Source organism: Hyperolius riggenbachi, chromosome 11, assembly GCF_040937935.1.
Source record: "Hyperolius riggenbachi isolate aHypRig1 chromosome 11, aHypRig1.pri, whole genome shotgun sequence".
Taxonomy (NCBI): domain Eukaryota; kingdom Metazoa; phylum Chordata; class Amphibia; order Anura; family Hyperoliidae; genus Hyperolius; species Hyperolius riggenbachi.
This window is the reverse complement of record NC_090656.1, coordinates 225,905,690-225,926,031: the sequence shown is the minus strand read 5'-3', so window position 1 is coordinate 225,926,031 and position 20,342 is coordinate 225,905,690. Positions and strand designations below refer to the sequence as shown.

The 20,342-nt window shown below is 45.4% G+C and overlaps 1 protein-coding gene across 1 annotated transcript in view; it reads left to right on the top strand.

Annotated features, from left to right (window-relative positions):
• The window catches only part of LOC137538168 (pancreatic secretory granule membrane major glycoprotein GP2-like), a 169,926-nt gene extending 153,986 nt beyond the window's left edge, over positions 1-15,940 (top strand). Inside the window, exons 9-10 of the mRNA XM_068260193.1 lie at positions 13,411-13,446; positions 15,783-15,940. Of these exons, the coding sequence (XP_068116294.1) occupies positions 13,411-13,446; positions 15,783-15,844 (98 nt within the window). The 3' untranslated portion in view covers positions 15,845-15,940. The remainder of the gene's footprint in view (positions 1-13,410; positions 13,447-15,782) is intronic.
• Positions 15,941-20,342: the final 4,402 nt, after the last annotated feature.

Here is a 20,342-nt window from a genome sequence, read left to right as displayed (position 1 = left end):
GTTATAGCTTGCGTGGGGCGTTGGCTGTTGCTGTTGTTGGGAGTGCTGCTCACAGCGGAGGTCTCTGGGGAACTCATGTTGAGCTCATATAGTGGTTGACGGTGAGTGGAGTATTACTGATCCCAGCAATATACACACTGACTGGCAGAGTACGCAATGCTATATAGTGTGGCTGAGCGGTGTACACAGAGTGGCAGTAAACACAATGCTATATAGTCTGGCTGAGCGAGCGGTGTACTACTGTTCCCAGCAGAATCAGAGTGGCAGTAAACAATGGTATATAGTCTGGCTGAGCGGTGTACACAGAGTGTCAGTAAACAATGGTATATAGTCTGGCTGAGCGAGCGGTGTACTACTGTTCCCAGCAGAATCAGAGTGGCAGTAAACAATGGTATATAGTCTGGCTGAGCGGTGTACACAGAGTGTCAGTAAACAATGGTATATAGTCTGGCTGAGCGGTGTACACACAATGCTATATAGTCTGCTATATAGTGTCAGTAAACAATGGTATATAGTCTGGCTGAGCGAGCGGTGTACTACTGTTCCCAGCAGAATCAGAGTGGCAGTAAACAATGGTATATAGTCTGGCTGAGCGGTGTACACAGAGTGTCAGTAAACAATGGTATATAGTCTGGCTGAGCGAGCGGTGTACTACTGTTCCCAGCAGAATCAGAGTGGCAGTAAACAATGGTATATAGTCTGGCTGAGCGGTGTACACAGAGTGTCAGTAAACAATGGTATATAGTCTGGCTGAGCGGTGTACACACAATGCTATATAGTCTGCTATATAGTGTCAGTAAACAATGGTATATAGTCTGGCTGAGCGAGCGGTGTACTACTGTTCCCAGCAGAATCAGAGTGTCAGTAAACAATGGTATATAGTCTGGCTGAGCGGTGTACACAGAGTTTCAGTAAACAATGGTATATAGTCTGGCTGAGCGGTGTACACAGAGTGTCAGTAAACAATGGTATATAGTCTGGCTGAGCGGTGTACACAGAGTGGCAGTAAACACAATGCTATATAGTCTGGCTGAGCGAGCGGTGTACTACTGTTCCCAGCAGAATCAGAGTGGCAGTAAACAATGGTATATAGTCTGGCTGAGCGGTGTACACAGAGTGTCAGTAAACAATGGTATATAGTCTGGCTGAGCGGTGTACACAGAGTGTCAGTAAACAATGGTATATAGTCTGGCTGAGCGGTGTACACAGAGTGGCAGTAAACACAATGCTATATACTCTGGCTGAGCGAGCGGTGTACTACTGTTCCCAGCAGACACAGAACAGTGAACAGAATGCTATATAGTGTGGCTGAGCGAGCGGTGTACCACTATTCCCAGCAGACACAGAACAGTGAACAGAATGCTATATAGTGTGGCTGAGCGGGCGGTGTACCACTATTCCCAGCAGACACAGAACAGTGAACAGAATGCTATATAGTGTGGATGAGCGAGCGGTGTACCACTATTCCCAGCAGACACAGAACAGTAAACAGAATGCTATATAGTGTGGCTGAGCGAGCGGTGTACCACTATTCCCAGCAGACACAGAACAGTGAACAGAATGCTATATAGTGTGGCTGAGCGAGCGGTGTACCACTATTCCCAGCAGACACAGAACAGTGCACAGAATGCTATATAGTGTGGCTGAGCGAGCGGTGTACCACTATTCCCAGCAGACACAGAACAGTAAACAGAATGCTATATAGTGTGGCTGAGCGAGCGGTGTACCACTATTCCCAGCAGACACAGAACAGTAAACAGAATGCTATATAGTGTGGCTGAGCGAGCGGTGTACCACTATTCCAAGCAGACACAGAACAGTGAACAGAATGCTATATAGTGTGGCTGAGCGAGCGGTGTACCACTATTCCCAGCAGACACAGAGTGGCAGTAAACAGAATGCTATATAGTGTGGCTGAGCGAGGTACACAGAGTGGCAGTAAACAGAATGCTATATAGTGTGGCTGAGCAAGCGGTGTACTACTATTCCCAGCAGACACAGAGTGGCAGTAAACAGAATGCTATATAGTGTGGCTGAGCGAGGTACACAGAGTGGCAGTAAACAGAATGCTATATAGTGTGGCTGAGCAAGCGGTGTACTACTGTTCCCAGCAGTGACACAATGACAGGGGGGACCCTGGCTAGCGTGGCTGGAGCGCGAACTACCCTGCCTGCCTACCCAAAGCTAAACCCACAGACAAATGGCGGAGATATGACGTGGTTCGGGTATTTATTTACCCGAACCACGTGACCGTTCGGCCAATCAGAGCGCGTTCGGGTCCGAACCACGTGACCCGTTCGGCCAATCACAGCGCTAGCCGAACGTTCGGGGAACGTTCGGCCATGCGCTCTTAGTTCGGCCATATGGCCGAACGGTTTGGCCGAGCACCGTCAGGTGTTCGGCCGAACTCGAACATCACCCGAACAGGGTGATGTTCTGCAGAACCCGAACAGTGGCGAACACTGTTCGCCCAACACTAGTTAGGACATTAAATAAATTATTAGGGAAAGGGAGGTGCTGAAGGGGGTGTGGCTAGAAAACAGCAAAAATCTATTAACCCTTCGCACACTCACATGCAAATGTTCACACAATTGCATTCACAGATTCACTCATCCAGGCACAACTGTTATCCCTACAGCTAAATTAAAAGCCAGGGTTTTAGTTCACAGAAGAATGCATTCTTATGCTTAATCACCTATACTGCGCAGAAGTACCCAGGTAAACATAGGTGTCCTAACTCTGGCCCTGTAACATGCATAGTGCAGACATGCAAACACATTCATTGCATCAAACCTATCAATGGATTAGGAGCACACGTCCTAACTTCCTCTCCTGGGAAAGACAGTGCATCTTACCAATCGCACAAGGGAGCTAATGTTATGTGTCCATGTGCACAATGCGCATACACCAGCATAAGCTGTCTGCATGCTGACAAACATACAGGGGAAGGGGGAGTGCACCGAATTGGACCCTAGCCACAGGGGTCAATGATAAGAATAAACATACATATATCCAGGCACATCGCCTCTAGTTAGGACATTAAATAAATTATTAGGGAAAGGGAGGTGCTGAAGGGGGTGTGGCTAGAAAACAGCAAAAATCTATTAACCCTTCGCACACTCACATGCAAATGTTCACACAATTGCATTCACAGATTCACTCATCCAGGCACAACTGTTATCCCTACAGCTAAATTAAAAGCCAGGGTTTTAGTTCACAGAAGAATGCATTCTTATGCTTAATCACCTATACTGCGCAGAAGTACCCAGGTAAACATAGGTGTCCTAACTCTGGCCCTGTAACATGCATAGTGCAGACATGCAAACACATTCATTGCATCAAACCTATCAATGGATTAGGAGCACACGTCCTAACTTCCTCTCCTGGGAAAGACAGTGCATCTTACCAATCGCACAAGGGAGCTAATGTTATGTGTCCATGTGCACAATGCGCATACACCAGCATAAGCTGTCTGCATGCTGACAAACATACAGGGGAAGGGGGAGTGCACCGAATTGGACCCTAGCCACAGGGGTCAATGATAAGAATAAACATACATATATCCAGGCACATCGCCTCTAGTTAGGACATTAAATAAATTATTAGGGAAAGGGAGGTGCTGAAGGGGGTGTGGCTAGAAAACAGCAAAAATCTATTAACCCTTCGCACACTCACATGCAAATGTTCACACAATTGCATTCACAGATTCACTCATCCAGGCACAACTGTTATCCCTACAGCTAAATTAAAAGCCAGGGTTTTAGTTCACAGAAGAATGCATTCTTATGCTTAATCACCTATACTGCGCAGAAGTACCCAGGTAAACATAGGTGTCCTAACTCTGGCCCTGTAACATGCATAGTGCAGACATGCAAACACATTCATTGCATCAAACCTATCAATGGATTAGGAGCACACGTCCTAACTTCCTCTCCTGGGAAAGACAGTGCATCTTACCAATCGCACAAGGGAGCTAATGTTATGTGTCCATGTGCACAATGCGCATACACCAGCATAAGCTGTCTGCATGCTGACAAACATACAGGGGAAGGGGGAGTGCACCGAATTGGACCCTAGCCACAGGGGTCAATGATAAGAATAAACATACATATATCCAGGCACATCGCCTCTAGTTAGGACATTAAATAAATTATTAGGGAAAGGGAGGTGCTGAAGGGGGTGTGGCTAGAAAACAGCAAAAATCTATTAACCCTTCGCACACTCACATGCAAATGTTCACACAATTGCATTCACAGATTCACTCATCCAGGCACAACTGTTATCCCTACAGCTAAATTAAAAGCCAGGGTTTTAGTTCACAGAAGAATGCATTCTTATGCTTAATCACCTATACTGCGCAGAAGTACCCAGGTAAACATAGGTGTCCTAACTCTGGCCCTGTAACATGCATAGTGCAGACATGCAAACACATTCATTGCATCAAACCTATCAATGGATTAGGAGCACACGTCCTAACTTCCTCTCCTGGGAAAGACAGTGCATCTTACCAATCGCACAAGGGAGCTAATGTTATGTGTCCATGTGCACAATGCGCATACACCAGCATAAGCTGTCTGCATGCTGACAAACATACAGGGGAAGGGGGAGTGCACCGAATTGGACCCTAGCCACAGGGGTCAATGATAAGAATAAACATACATATATCCAGGCACATCGCCTCTAGTTAGGACATTAAATAAATTATTAGGGAAAGGGAGGTGCTGAAGGGGGTGTGGCTAGAAAACAGCAAAAATCTATTAACCCTTCGCACACTCACATGCAAATGTTCACACAATTGCATTCACAGATTCACTCATCCAGGCACAACTGTTATCCCTACAGCTAAATTAAAAGCCAGGGTTTTAGTTCACAGAAGAATGCATTCTTATGCTTAATCACCTATACTGCGCAGAAGTACCCAGGTAAACATAGGTGTCCTAACTCTGGCCCTGTAACATGCATAGTGCAGACATGCAAACACATTCATTGCATCAAACCTATCAATGGATTAGGAGCACACGTCCTAACTTCCTCTCCTGGGAAAGACAGTGCATCTTACCAATCGCACAAGGGAGCTAATGTTATGTGTCCATGTGCACAATGCGCATACACCAGCATAAGCTGTCTGCATGCTGACAAACATACAGGGGAAGGGGGAGTGCACCGAATTGGACCCTAGCCACAGGGGTCAATGATAAGAATAAACATACATATATCCAGGCACATCGCCTCTAGTTAGGACATTAAATAAATTATTAGGGAAAGGGAGGTGCTGAAGGGGGTGTGGCTAGAAAACAGCAAAAATCTATTAACCCTTCGCACACTCACATGCAAATGTTCACACAATTGCATTCACAGATTCACTCATCCAGGCACAACTGTTATCCCTACAGCTAAATTAAAAGCCAGGGTTTTAGTTCACAGAAGAATGCATTCTTATGCTTAATCACCTATACTGCGCAGAAGTACCCAGGTAAACATAGGTGTCCTAACTCTGGCCCTGTAACATGCATAGTGCAGACATGCAAACACATTCATTGCATCAAACCTATCAATGGATTAGGAGCACACGTCCTAACTTCCTCTCCTGGGAAAGACAGTGCATCTTACCAATCGCACAAGGGAGCTAATGTTATGTGTCCATGTGCACAATGCGCATACACCAGCATAAGCTGTCTGCATGCTGACAAACATACAGGGGAAGGGGGAGTGCACCGAATTGGACCCTAGCCACAGGGGTCAATGATAAGAATAAACATACATATATCCAGGCACATCGCCTCTAGTTAGGACATTAAATAAATTATTAGGGAAAGGGAGGTGCTGAAGGGGGTGTGGCTAGAAAACAGCAAAAATCTATTAACCCTTCGCACACTCACATGCAAATGTTCACACAATTGCATTCACAGATTCACTCATCCAGGCACAACTGTTATCCCTACAGCTAAATTAAAAGCCAGGGTTTTAGTTCACAGAAGAATGCATTCTTATGCTTAATCACCTATACTGCGCAGAAGTACCCAGGTAAACATAGGTGTCCTAACTCTGGCCCTGTAACATGCATAGTGCAGACATGCAAACACATTCATTGCATCAAACCTATCAATGGATTAGGAGCACACGTCCTAACTTCCTCTCCTGGGAAAGACAGTGCATCTTACCAATCGCACAAGGGAGCTAATGTTATGTGTCCATGTGCACAATGCGCATACACCAGCATAAGCTGTCTGCATGCTGACAAACATACAGGGGAAGGGGGAGTGCACCGAATTGGACCCTAGCCACAGGGGTCAATGATAAGAATAAACATACATATATCCAGGCACATCGCCTCTAGTTAGGACATTAAATAAATTATTAGGGAAAGGGAGGTGCTGAAGGGGGTGTGGCTAGAAAACAGCAAAAATCTATTAACCCTTCGCACACTCACATGCAAATGTTCACACAATTGCATTCACAGATTCACTCATCCAGGCACAACTGTTATCCCTACAGCTAAATTAAAAGCCAGGGTTTTAGTTCACAGAAGAATGCATTCTTATGCTTAATCACCAATACTGCGCAGAAGTACCCTGGTAAACATAGGTGTCCTAACTCTGGCCCTGTAACATGCATAGTGCAGACATGCAAACACATTCATTGCATCAAACCTATCAATGGATTAGGAGCACACGTCCTAACTTCCTCTCCTGGGAAAGACAGTGCATCTTACCAATCGCACAAGGGAGCTAATGTTATGTGTCCATGTGCACAATGCGCATACACCAGCATAAGCTGTCTGCATGCTGACAAACATACAGGGGAAGGGGGAGTGCACCGAATTGGACCCTAGCCACAGGGGTCAATGATAAGAATAAACATACATATATCCAGGCACATCGCCTCTAGTTAGGACATTAAATAAATTATTAGGGAAAGGGAGGTGCTGAAGGGGGTGTGGCTAGAAAACAGCAAAAATCTATTAACCCTTCGCACACTCACATGCAAATGTTCACACAATTGCATTCACAGATTCACTCATCCAGGCACAACTGTTATCCCTACAGCTAAATTAAAAGCCAGGGTTTTAGTTCACAGAAGAATGCATTCTTATGCTTAATCACCTATACTGCGCAGAAGTACCCAGGTAAACATAGGTGTCCTAACTCTGGCCCTGTAACATGCATAGTGCAGACATGCAAACACATTCATTGCATCAAACCTATCAATGGATTAGGAGCACACGTCCTAACTTCCTCTCCTGGGAAAGACAGTGCATCTTACCAATCGCACAAGGGAGCTAATGTTATGTGTCCATGTGCACAATGCGCATACACCAGCATAAGCTGTCTGCATGCTGACAAACATACAGGGGAAGGGGGAGTGCACCGAATTGGACCCTAGCCACAGGGGTCAATGATAAGAATAAACATACATATATCCAGGCACATCGCCTCTAGTTAGGACATTAAATAAATTATTAGGGAAAGGGAGGTGCTGAAGGGGGTGTGGCTAGAAAACAGCAAAAATCTATTAACCCTTCGCACACTCACATGCAAATGTTCACACAATTGCATTCACAGATTCACTCATCCAGGCACAACTGTTATCCCTACAGCTAAATTAAAAGCCAGGGTTTTAGTTCACAGAAGAATGCATTCTTATGCTTAATCACCTATACTGCGCAGAAGTACCCAGGTAAACATAGGTGTCCTAACTCTGGCCCTGTAACATGCATAGTGCAGACATGCAAACACATTCATTGCATCAAACCTATCAATGGATTAGGAGCACACGTCCTAACTTCCTCTCCTGGGAAAGACAGTGCATCTTACCAATCGCACAAGGGAGCTAATGTTATGTGTCCATGTGCACAATGCGCATACACCAGCATAAGCTGTCTGCATGCTGACAAACATACAGGGGAAGGGGGAGTGCACCGAATTGGACCCTAGCCACAGGGGTCAATGATAAGAATAAACATACATATATCCAGGCACATCGCCTCTAGTTAGGACATTAAATAAATTATTAGGGAAAGGGAGGTGCTGAAGGGGGTGTGGCTAGAAAACAGCAAAAATCTATTAACCCTTCGCACACTCACATGCAAATGTTCACACAATTGCATTCACAGATTCACTCATCCAGGCACAACTGTTATCCCTACAGCTAAATTAAAAGCCAGGGTTTTAGTTCACAGAAGAATGCATTCTTATGCTTAATCACCTATACTGCGCAGAAGTACCCAGGTAAACATAGGTGTCCTAACTCTGGCCCTGTAACATGCATAGTGCAGACATGCAAACACATTCATTGCATCAAACCTATCAATGGATTAGGAGCACACGTCCTAACTTCCTCTCCTGGGAAAGACAGTGCATCTTACCAATCGCACAAGGGAGCTAATGTTATGTGTCCATGTGCACAATGCGCATACACCAGCATAAGCTGTCTGCATGCTGACAAACATACAGGGGAAGGGGGAGTGCACCGAATTGGACCCTAGCCACAGGGGTCAATGATAAGAATAAACATACATATATCCAGGCACATCGCCTCTAGTTAGGACATTAAATAAATTATTAGGGAAAGGGAGGTGCTGAAGGGGGTGTGGCTAGAAAACAGCAAAAATCTATTAACCCTTCGCACACTCACATGCAAATGTTCACACAATTGCATTCACAGATTCACTCATCCAGGCACAACTGTTATCCCTACAGCTAAATTAAAAGCCAGGGTTTTAGTTCACAGAAGAATGCATTCTTATGCTTAATCACCTATACTGCGCAGAAGTACCCAGGTAAACATAGGTGTCCTAACTCTGGCCCTGTAACATGCATAGTGCAGACATGCAAACACATTCATTGCATCAAACCTATCAATGGATTAGGAGCACACGTCCTAACTTCCTCTCCTGGGAAAGACAGTGCATCTTACTAATCGCACAAGGGAGCTAATGTTATGTGTCCATGTGCACAATGCGCATACACCAGCATAAGCTGTCTGCATGCTGACAAACATACAGGGGAAGGGGGAGTGCACCGAATTGGACCCTAGCCACAGGGGTCAATGATAAGAATAAACATACATATATCCAGGCACATCGCCTCTAGTTAGGACATTAAATAAATTATTAGGGAAAGGGAGGTGCTGAAGGGGGTGTGGCTAGAAAACAGCAAAAATCTATTAACCCTTCGCACACTCACATGCAAATGTTCACACAATTGCATTCACAGATTCACTCATCCAGGCACAACTGTTATCCCTACAGCTAAATTAAAAGCCAGGGTTTTAGTTCACAGAAGAATGCATTCTTATGCTTAATCACCTATACTGCACAGAAGTACCCAGGTAAACATAGGTGTCCTAACTCTGGCCCTGTAACATGCATAGTGCAGACATGCAAACACATTCATTGCATCAAACCTATCAATGGATTAGGAGCACACGTCCTAACTTCCTCTCCTGGGAAAGACAGTGCATCTTACCAATCGCACAAGGGAGCTAATGTTATGTGTCCATGTGCACAATGCGCATACACCAGCATAAGCTGTCTGCATGCTGACAAACATACAGGGGAAGGGGGAGTGCACCGAATTGGACCCTAGCCACAGGGGTCAATGATAAGAATAAACATACATATATCCAGGCACATCGCCTCTAGTTAGGACATTAAATAAATTATTAGGGAAAGGGAGGTGCTGAAGGGGGTGTGGCTAGAAAACAGCAAAAATCTATTAACCCTTCGCACACTCACATGCAAATGTTCACACAACACAATGGTGGAGATTCTGACGAACATAAATTGCAGCCATGGTCTCATGCAGGTAGAAGACATATTGTTAGACTTGGATTCCAAAGTTGGGTTCCCTACATCCCTGCGAACCAGAGTTACAGGGGTGCAAAAGTGGTAAAATCCCCCATAGGCTTTCATTGGGCTCCCTATTTCACTTTCAAAAATCTCAAATCTTTTCAAAGGGCAATGGCTATGGCTCAGCAGTGGCAAATTTTTTAGCATTGTAGGGACTCTTAGGGGGATCATGACTGGTGAGTTTTGCCACTGCTGAGCCATTGCCCTTTGAAAAGATTTGAGATTTTGGAAAGTGAAATAGGGGCCTAATGAAAGCCTAAGGGGGATTTTACCACTTTTGCACCCCTGTAACTCTGGTTCGCAGGGATGTAGGGAACCCAACTTTGGAGTAAAAGTATAACAATATGCCTTCTACCTGCATGAGACTGTGAAGTCTAAGACCTGTAATATAAATTTAAAGTGAGGCCAAACACCTCTACTCATACGTTGGCTAACGGACTCCGAATTTTAGACCCTTAGGAAGAAGATCACACGGACACCAGCTACATGTTTGCAAACCAGATCTTCTTAGTTTAATAATGAAAGACTTCAAGTTTTTATAGCATTATAGTCACATAAAGCATTATGTCATTAAGTTAATAATTACAATATGGCGTGATTGGTTCCTATTTCTGACTTTCATACCTGTCAGCTAATAATTTTGCTAAACACTGCAGAAACATACATATCTATCTGACATGTCCTAATTCCTTTATTATCTGGTTTTAGTCAGCTGATTTATTAAGATAGAGAGAGGAAATTAAACTTTGAAATCATTAGACTCCCCTTATCTAGTTTCTATTGCTCTGAGCTGCTGCTAGAGAGAAACAGATTTCTGTCTATTTTCCTATTATAACAGAAACTTAAGAGAACCTGTCTCGTTATACAAGGAGGATTCTACAGTTAGGTATATCTATATTAATGTAAACCTCACATTTATGTCGTGAGATTCAGACGTTGCTAACGGCCATGGCTGCGATTTATGTTCGTAAGAATCTCCACCATTGACAGTGCCCAAATAAACAGGTTTTTGTGACCCTATGCTATGACCTCTTTGGCCTAGGGGCCCGAAACTCACCAGTTATGATCCCCCTAAGAGTTCCTACAATGCTAGAAAATTTGCCACTGCTGAGCCATCACCCTTTGAAAAGATTTGAGATTTTTGAAAGTGAAATAGGGAGCCTAATGGAAGCCTATGGCAGAATTCAGCACTTTTGCACCCCTATAATTCTGGTTGGTTATCATCACCCGCCGACTTTAGCAGTTAATAGCAAAGGCCCCTTACATCCTAGCAACACCAAATTTGCAGGATATGTTAAAAAGATAGCAGGAAACAATATTTAATGGACTTCCGAGGCCACAAATATGAAAAAAGTTAAATACCTTTTCATAATCCAAATCCATGGAGGACACCATACGCGCCCTCCCGTTCATTCCCCCATGGCTCCCGCAGTAATACCGGCCCCGGTCGGGTCCCGACTCCTGACCCCTCCGAACTGGCTGGGTTCGCATTCCTCCCTCAATATGGCCGTCACAGATTGCCGCTGCTGTGCAGTCCACATAGGCGCGATTGCGGCAGCGGAGCTCTAGGACCTCCTTCCGCCGCGTCATCAATATGCGTGCATACATCGGACGCACCGGGAGGAGGTCCTAGAGCTGCGCAGCCGTAATCGCGTCTATGCGGACTGTGCAACCGCGGCAATCTGCGGTGCCCATTTTCAGGGGGAATGAGAACCCGACCCATTTAGAGGTGTCGGGACTCGACCAGGGCCGTTATTAGTGCGGGAGCCATGGCGGAATGAACGGGAGGGCGCGGATGGCGTCCTCAATGGATCTGGATTATGAAAAGGTATTTAACTTTTTTTCACATTTGTGGCCTCGGAAGTCCTTTAAAAAAAAAATGTTATTTCTTTTTTATTATTTTTATGTGCTGTGTGTGGGAAATCTGAAAATAAAATGGAGTGGGGTCCCTACTCCCGAGCCTCTGTAAACCCTTGTCCCCCATGCAGGCTGGGATAGCCAGAATGCGGAGCCCCGGCCAACTGGGGCTTCGCACCCTGAGCTATACCAGCCCGCATGGTCCATGGTATGGAGAGGCCAAGCTCTCCATACCATGGACTCTCTGACACGGAGAGAGAGCGGGAGCACTTCCAGCGCCGCCACCGCAGAGCAGCCGCCGCCGTGCCTGGTGCACAGCGGCGGCTGCTCTGCGGTGGCGGCGCTGGAAGTGCTCCCACTCTCTCTCTGTGTCATAGCGGTCAGCTGTTTGGGGTGAGAATATATCGGCACCTGGTCTTGGGGGGGAGAGGGGGGTCGGGCAGACATAGGCATGCTCTGCATGCTCAGCAGTATCTGATATGCGGCTTTGCGTCCGGAGCTTGGGGAAAAGGCTACATAGTAAAAAAATTTGATTGATTTTTAACTTCTGCATTGCCTTTTTGGCTCACTTAAAAAGTAAATAAAACATTGCAATAGAGATTTAAATTTCATTTTTGGGGCTAACAGTTACTCTTTAATGAATCAGTTCTTTTTTTTATGAATCGGCTCATTTGACTTTGAAACTTTAAAATTGATTTTCTTAAAAAGTATATGGTCTTTTTGAAAAAAAAAATTTCCCTCTTGTTCCCACTATTCCACTTAACATTCCCAACAATTTTGGTGTTTTTACTATGTAAAGGGACTTTGCTAAACCGCTAAAGTCGGCGCCATTAAAGTCTATGGGCGAACCAAACTTTTTTGAAAAAAGGTTCCCGGTTCTCTGCGAAGGCGAACCACCCGAAGTTCGCCTGGAACTGTTCGCCGGCAAACCGTTCAGGAAATCTCTACTTCTCACCTCTCCCTTTTGCCTTCCTGAAAACAAACATTTTGTCATTTTCATGTACTTAAGACAGTATAAAGGTTAATGTAATTTAGCTTCCATACAGGCACATCTTGAGCGTGTGATCTGTTTCCTGCAGTCAGAAGAGCGTTTCTCTGTCACACAGGAGATTTATGCGGAGCAGTGCTTTTCAGCGCTGCTAGATTTGGGCGCAGCCGGCGCCTCCATAGACTTCAATAGGAATCACTCCTATTGAAGCGCTCAGTGAGTAACGTCGGCTCCGTCAGAAGACAGAGCCGAAGTTGCTTAAAAACATAATAATTCGGCCTCCAGCAATCGCTGGAAGCCGAATTATTTCATTCCCCCACTATCCATGGCGGCCTGGAGGGGGAATAGTAATTAAATCGGCCCGGACTTGTGCAGAAGCAGGATCAGCTATAAACCGCTGTATCCTGCGCCCAAGTCTACCGGCGCCGATTTCAAATATACTCGATTTATGACCTCAGGTTAGTTATCTGTAAGAATAATGCTGCACCCCCTCCCCTGGGGAACTGTGACTTATAGCTCTGGTTTAATAACCCATATGGTGAAGGTAAAGGAAGGCAGACTAAGTCTATGCAGGATTGGGACAGTACATGCACGTTTATCTCATCAGGTCACTTCAGGTTCATGTTAATATTGGATGTTTCCCCTGTGTTAGGTAATGCCTGGAATATACAATCTGTGATGAGAATTCCAGTAATATTTAGCTTTTCTCTTTCAGACTTCATTGATGCCAGCAGTGCCGGACATCACACAGGTATGAAATTATAAGACAGATTCTGCTTGATTGTTATAATTTCACCTTATGCAAAACATGCATACAGACAACAGACTATTATCACCCCACACGATGGTCTCTCTTCTCTAACCATCTCCATTGAAACGCACTGGAGCCTGGTCATGTTTATAGAAGGGGGGGGGGGGGGTAAGTGAGTTCTAGTGATAGGGCCCGTGGAATTTCCACTTGTGGGGATAGTTTCTAGATACTCTTGAAATCAGGGAGTGGGGGGCTTCAGTCAGTGGATTATGATGATGGTGGCTGCTCATAAAACTTCAAGCGGGGTATCTGGCACCGACTCATTAGAAGGGGCTTACAGATTCCAGCATAAGCCTACCACCCTTCTCCAGGCAACATTCAGTGGGATGAGCTGTTTGTCCCTAACACTAGACAAGGGTAACTGAACTATGTGAGCTGGTATTGTATGAGCGGCAGTACCCCACTCATGCATGCACTGCCTACCTTGCCAATACCAGACTGCATGGGTTGGAGGTAGCCAGATGACCCCTCCCCCCTCCATTGTAGGTAGCTACATGACCCCTCCCTCCAGTATAGGCAGCCCATTGACCCTTCCCTCTAGTATAGGCAACCAGATGTCCCCTCCCCCCTCCATTGTAGGTAGCTACATGACCCCTCCCCCTCCCTCCAGTATAGGCAGCCCATTGACCCTTTTCTCTAGTATAGGCAGCCAGATAACCCCCCCCCTCCTTACAGTTTAGATTACCCTTCTTCCCTTCAGTATAAGAATCCAGATGACCCTTCCACCCCCTTTCAGATAGATAGCCTAATGACCCCCCTCCGTCCAGTATAAATAGCCTGATTACCCTCCCCAATTTCAGTATAGCTTGCTGCCACCCACCCTTTATTCCATGGTGCCCTAGGCCAGGGCTTTTCAACCTGTGGTACGCGTACCACCAGTGGTACATTGCTGTTGGACAGGTGGTACACCTCAGGTTTGCCTGCCACTTGTCCTGGTCCCATCTTGCCTCCACAAAGTTTAGCTCCTCCACGCTCACTCCTCACTGTGCTGCCCTGTGGCATACTTCAGACCTCAGATCAGTCGTGAATAGACAGCCAGGTAAAAGGTGCATAGTGTCAGTCGGGTTACTGCTGATCTGAGGTCTGAACTATTCTGCTGCAGGGCAGCACAGTGAGGACCTCGGGGGCTAAAGGGGCTTCCCCATTCCTCCACAGTAGAGGGGATCCAGTGATAGGACACCCAAAGATCTCCTTGTCAACATACCTGCATACGCAGTAGCAGCTCTCTGCTTAAATTCTGGTGGAAACAGCCGAGCATGATTGGGTGCGCTCTACTACACAGGCACACGGGTGGTACTTGTACATTTTCAGATGATAAAAGTGGTACAATTAGTGAAAAGATTGAAAAGCCGTGCCCTAAGCCATGGCCTAAACAGCCTTGGCTTAATTCTGGCCCTAGTAACAACTGTATCAGCTGCTATTAGCTGTTATTGTTGTCTCTGGTCATATTAGTAATAATATTATTAGGGAAAATTGCAGAAATCCTCTTTTTGTGTATGATTTTTTACAAACTTGCACTTTCACAAAAATGTTAATTTCTCCTGACGTGCAGTGATGTTCCTGGAGAAAATCTCCCTTTCTGGTAACTTCATGTAAACAATCTGACCAGGGTCCTATTAGTGCTGGGAGATCAATCGCTGTACAGATACATTAGTCATTTTATTATCCTGCACACATAAAACAACAACAAAAATGACTATATATATATATATATATATATATATATATATATATATATATATATATATATATATATATATTTATGTATGTACACATACACACACGCACACATTTGTGAGATTGTACAGATAAACGTTTGTGTGTTTATTGCCTTTTCTGCTGGTGTCCAGATTGCAGTTTTTGACCCCAACTGATGGTCATCTAGCTTTTTTTTAGTAAGATTTGGTGGGGGTTAGCATCCACCAGGCCCCTTGACTCTCTGCTGGCCCTAGGCAACTGCCTAGAATTGCCTTATGGATGCTCTGGCTCTGGTTATGTGCACAGATATCATCTTGTGTCCCTGTTGCAGAAAATAATAAGAAACAGTCTCCTTGTCAAATCACTGATTACAGATACATTGCTGTCAAGGGAACCTGCTTATGTTTTCTTTACAACTGTAAAACCTGACCTATTTCAGCCTTACAAAGATCACCAGTCAGACCAGCAGGTGGCGCTCTAATTAAACATCTGCTTTTTATTAGGGATATTCTGTCCTCACTCCCATTTAATTCACAGGTTATAAAACAAATTTTCACTTTGTGTTTTACTCTTTGCAGCTGCTGGCTGGATTGTTTTGGCTGGTTCACTATTGGCTTACCTCTCTGCCAAAGTCTTGTAAGGAGAGCCCTGCACACCGACCTGCCGATGTGAAGGATTCTGGGATGGATGAAGAATTTCTCTTGTACTCTGACATTATTTTACCCAAAGGACTCTGATACATTTTTAGTTTTATCTTTCAAAAACTGTGGCAACCAATGAGGAAGTGCCTGAGAGACGCTAGATGATACGTCTGCCTCAACACCTCCGACATCAAGGCTCTCATTACATTATTATGTGATTATCTCCTGTTACACTGATCAGCTGCAGATTTATATTCCATCTCTCCAATGTGTCTGTCATTTCTCCACTGTCTCACTCAGGGGCGTTTCTAGGGTCCTTGGAGATCGGGGGCACCTGTGGGCACTAGGTGGGGAGCAAAAAATGGGTGTGGCCATGAGGTGAGTGGGCGTGGCCATGGGTGGGGCTAAATGTACATGAACTTAGCAGCGGTGTAAGCTACAGATAACAGGCCTGCTCATCGAAATATTGGATGGAGCCCACTGTCCTTTATTTAGATAATTTACAATCAGTATAGGCATAGATCAAAGATGTATACGCACATACAATGTTGATTGGTCAATCACTGACCAATTTTACCACCCGCATGCGTAAGTGGGCCAACAGACAATGAATTGGATGAACAGAGCTAAAATTGGCTAATCAAAATTGTATGTGTGTACCAGGCTTTACAGCTAATACTGTACATACTGAAAGTAGCAGGGATCAGCATACAATACAGCTGGTTTACAATCAGTAAAGGCACAGAGTAACACCTTACACTGTACACACTGGAGGTAAATCAGCACACAGTGCAGGCACTAGAGAACAGCGTATACTGTACATACTGTAGGCAGCAGAATTCAGCACACTGCAGCTAGCACGCCGAAAAATATGAGGTCACCGAAAAATGGGTCGGCCATGGACCAGAATGTGGGTGTGGTACGGGTGGAGACAAATTTACATGAACCTAGCAATGGTGGGACATTAGATTAGGACAGTGGTGGCAAACCTTTTGGAGGCCGAGTGCCCAAACTGCAACCCAAAAGTCACTTATCTATCGCTAAGTGGCAACAGCAATTTAAACTAAATACTGTACAAACGTTTTAACTCATACATGAACATTATGGAAAATCCAAGTTGAAAATAACTGTGAAGATAAACAATTTCATCCATCCTACTCCTGAAAAATGTATTCAATTTTTTTAGAACCTCCCAGTTTTATTTTCTGTTTTAAAAAGCTAAAAAAGTAGGTTTAATGCTATTGTCTCATATGATGAGGATTCAGCTTTTCCCATAGTCTCGCAGTTAGCAATCATGTGACCCCCAACAAGACAAATTCAACAATCATGAGGCCCCTATCAAGACAAATTCAGCAATCATGAGGCCCCCAACAAGACAAATTCAGCAATCGTGAGGCCCCCAACATGACGAATTCAGCAATCGTGAGGCCCCCCAACATGACAAATTCAGCAATCGTGAGGCCCCCAACAAGACAAATTCAGCAATCATGAGGCTCCCAACAAATTATGAGGCCCCCAACAAGACAAATTCAGCAGTCATAAGGCACATAAATAGACAGCATTTCACATAAATAGGCAGAATGCCCCCTTAATATGGTAGACACCTCTCACCTGGCTTTTGAATTCTCCTATACTGGCTGCTGTGCCTGGCAATACTGTTTTAGGCTGGATTAGTGATGATGTGTGGGCTGAAAGTCCTGGCAGTGATGCTGTGGCCAATGCTGTGGCTGGGTTGGCTGGCAGTGATGCTGTGACCTGGCTGGGGGTAATGCTGGGCTGTTGAAGTAAATGCTGGCCTGACTGGTGGTGATGCTGTGGCCTTTTTGACAGTGATTCTGGGCTGGTTGGCTGGTGGTGATACTGGGCTGGCTGGCCTGGATAGTTTAGGTAGTGACAGGTGCCCCCTAGTTAAGGTAGCGCCAGGAGTCCCCCAGTTTAGGTAGCGACAGAAGCCCCCCAGTTTAGGTAGTGACAGGCGCCCCCCAGGTTAGGTAGTGAGTGACAGGGACCCCCAGGTTAGCTAGTGAGTGACAGGCGCCCCCCAGGTTCGATAGTGAGTGACAGGCGCCTCCAGTTAGGTAGTGAGTGACAGGGACCCCCGTTAGATAGTGAGTGACAGGGACCCCAGTTAGGTAGTGAGTGACAGGGACCCCCGCTAGGTAGTGAGTGACAGGGACCCCCATTAGGTAGTGAGTGACAGGGACCCCAGTTAGGTAGTGAGTGACAGGGACTCCCGTTAGATAGTGAGTGACAGGGACCCCAGTTAGGTAGTGAGTGACAGGGATCCCAGTTAGGTAGTGAGTGACAGGGACCCCGTTAGATAGTGAGTGACAGGGACCCCCGTTAGATAGTGAGTGACAGGGACCCCAGTTAGGTAGTGAGTGACAGGGACCCCAGTTAGGTAGTGAGTGACAGGGATCCCCGTTAGATAGTAAATGACAGGGACCCCCGTTAGATAGTGAGTGACAGGGACCCCCGTTAGATAGTGAGTGACAGGGACCCCAATTAGGTAGTGAGTGACAGGGACCCCCGTCAGTGAGTGACAGAGACCCCCGTTAGATAGTGAGTGACAGGCACCTCCAGCTAGGTAGTGAGTGACAGGGACCCCCATTAGGTAGTGAGTGACAGGGGCCCCAGTTAGGTAGTGAGTGACAGGGACCCCCATTAGATAGTGAGTGACAGAGACCCCAGTTAGGTAGTGAGTGACAGGGACCCCAGTTAGGTAGTGAGTGACAGGGACCCCCATTAGATAGTGAGTGACAGGGACCCCCGTTAGATAGTGAGTGACAGGGACCCCACTTAGGTAGTGAGTGACAGGGACCCCAGTTAGGTAGTGAGTGACAGGGACTCCCGTTAGATAGTAAGTGACAGGGACCCCCGTTAGATAGGGAGTGACAGGGATCCCCGTTAGATAGTGAGTGACAGGAACCCCAATTAGGTAGTGAGTGACAGGGACCCCCGTTAGATAGTGAGTGACAGGGACCCCAGTTAGATAGTGAGTGACAGGTGCCTCTCTCCCCATTGTCTTTCTCTCTCTATTGCTTCATTCTCTCTCTCTCTCTCCCATTGGCTCGTCCAATAGATTTATTGAACGTTTTATCGATAAAACATTTGATAAATCTATAACACCTTAGTTAATTCAAAATTAGATTTTACCCATGAGTTAAATTATCAAACGTTCGATAAAGTGTTTGATAAAGCTTAGTGATTTGAGGCCATTGTCTCTCTTGCTCTAATTCATCATTCTCTCTCTCCCATTATCTCTCTCCACTGCCTCACTCTCCCAATGTCTCTCTCCACTGTCTTACTCTACCATCATCTCTCTGCACTGCCTCATTATTTCTCTACCATTATCTATCTCCACTGCCTCACTCTCCCAATGTCTCTCTCCACTTCCTCACTCTACCATCATCTCTCTGCACTGCCGCATTATTTCTCTACCATTGTCTCTCTCCACTGCCTCACGTTACCATTCTCTCTCCTCCAACACCTTATTCTCTATCTTTTATTGGCTCACCCTGTTTATCCTACATCTCTCACATATCAAGTCTCTCTCCTCCACCACACATTCTCTCTCTCCCAGTATCCCTATCTTTGTCTGTGCTGCATTGGTTACATAGCATTCGTCTATCTCTCTAGCACATCATTCTCACCCCCATTGGCTCTCTTTGTCTATGCTTTACCTGTCACATATCATGCATATCTCTCTCCTCCGCAACTATATTCTCTCTCTCTCTCTCCAATTGGGCTTGATTCATCATAAAATAGTGGTAATATATATTACTGTGCACGTACAGTGCATGGCAATATCACTGTTATTTCTGCACATAAGTACAGCGAGATATGCTGGTAGCGTGACCCACAGTATGCATGGAAATAACAGTAATATTGCCTAGTGCTGTGTGTACCGGGTATTACAGTATTACCACTATTTCATGAATCAACCACAATATCTCTATCTCTGTCTGTGCTGCATTAGTTACATATCATGCTTCTATCTCTTTAGCACATCTTTTTCTTTCTCCCGTTGTCTCTCTCCCTCTATTTATGCTACATCTCTCACCTGTCATGTCTCTCTCCTCCATCACCTCATTGTCCCTGTCCCAGTCAAATCAATTATCTCTCTTTCTATGCAATGTCAGTCACATATCATGTATCTCACCTCCTTCAATTCTCTCTCTCTCTCTCCCTCTCTCTCTTTCTCTCTCTCTATGCAGCATCAGCCATTTATCTTGTCTCTCTCCTCCACCACCGCATTCTTTCTCTCTCATTCTCTCCATCTCTTTCTATGCAATGTCAGTCACATCTCATGTCTCTCTCTCCTCCTCCAATTCATACTCTCTCTCCCCATCATCTCTCTCTGTGTATGCAGCATCAGTCACCTATCATATCTCTCTCCTCCACCACCTCATTCATTTTCTTCCATTCTCTCTATCTCTTTCTATACCATGTCAGTCACATATGATGCATCTGTCCCTTTCCACCACCTCATTTTCT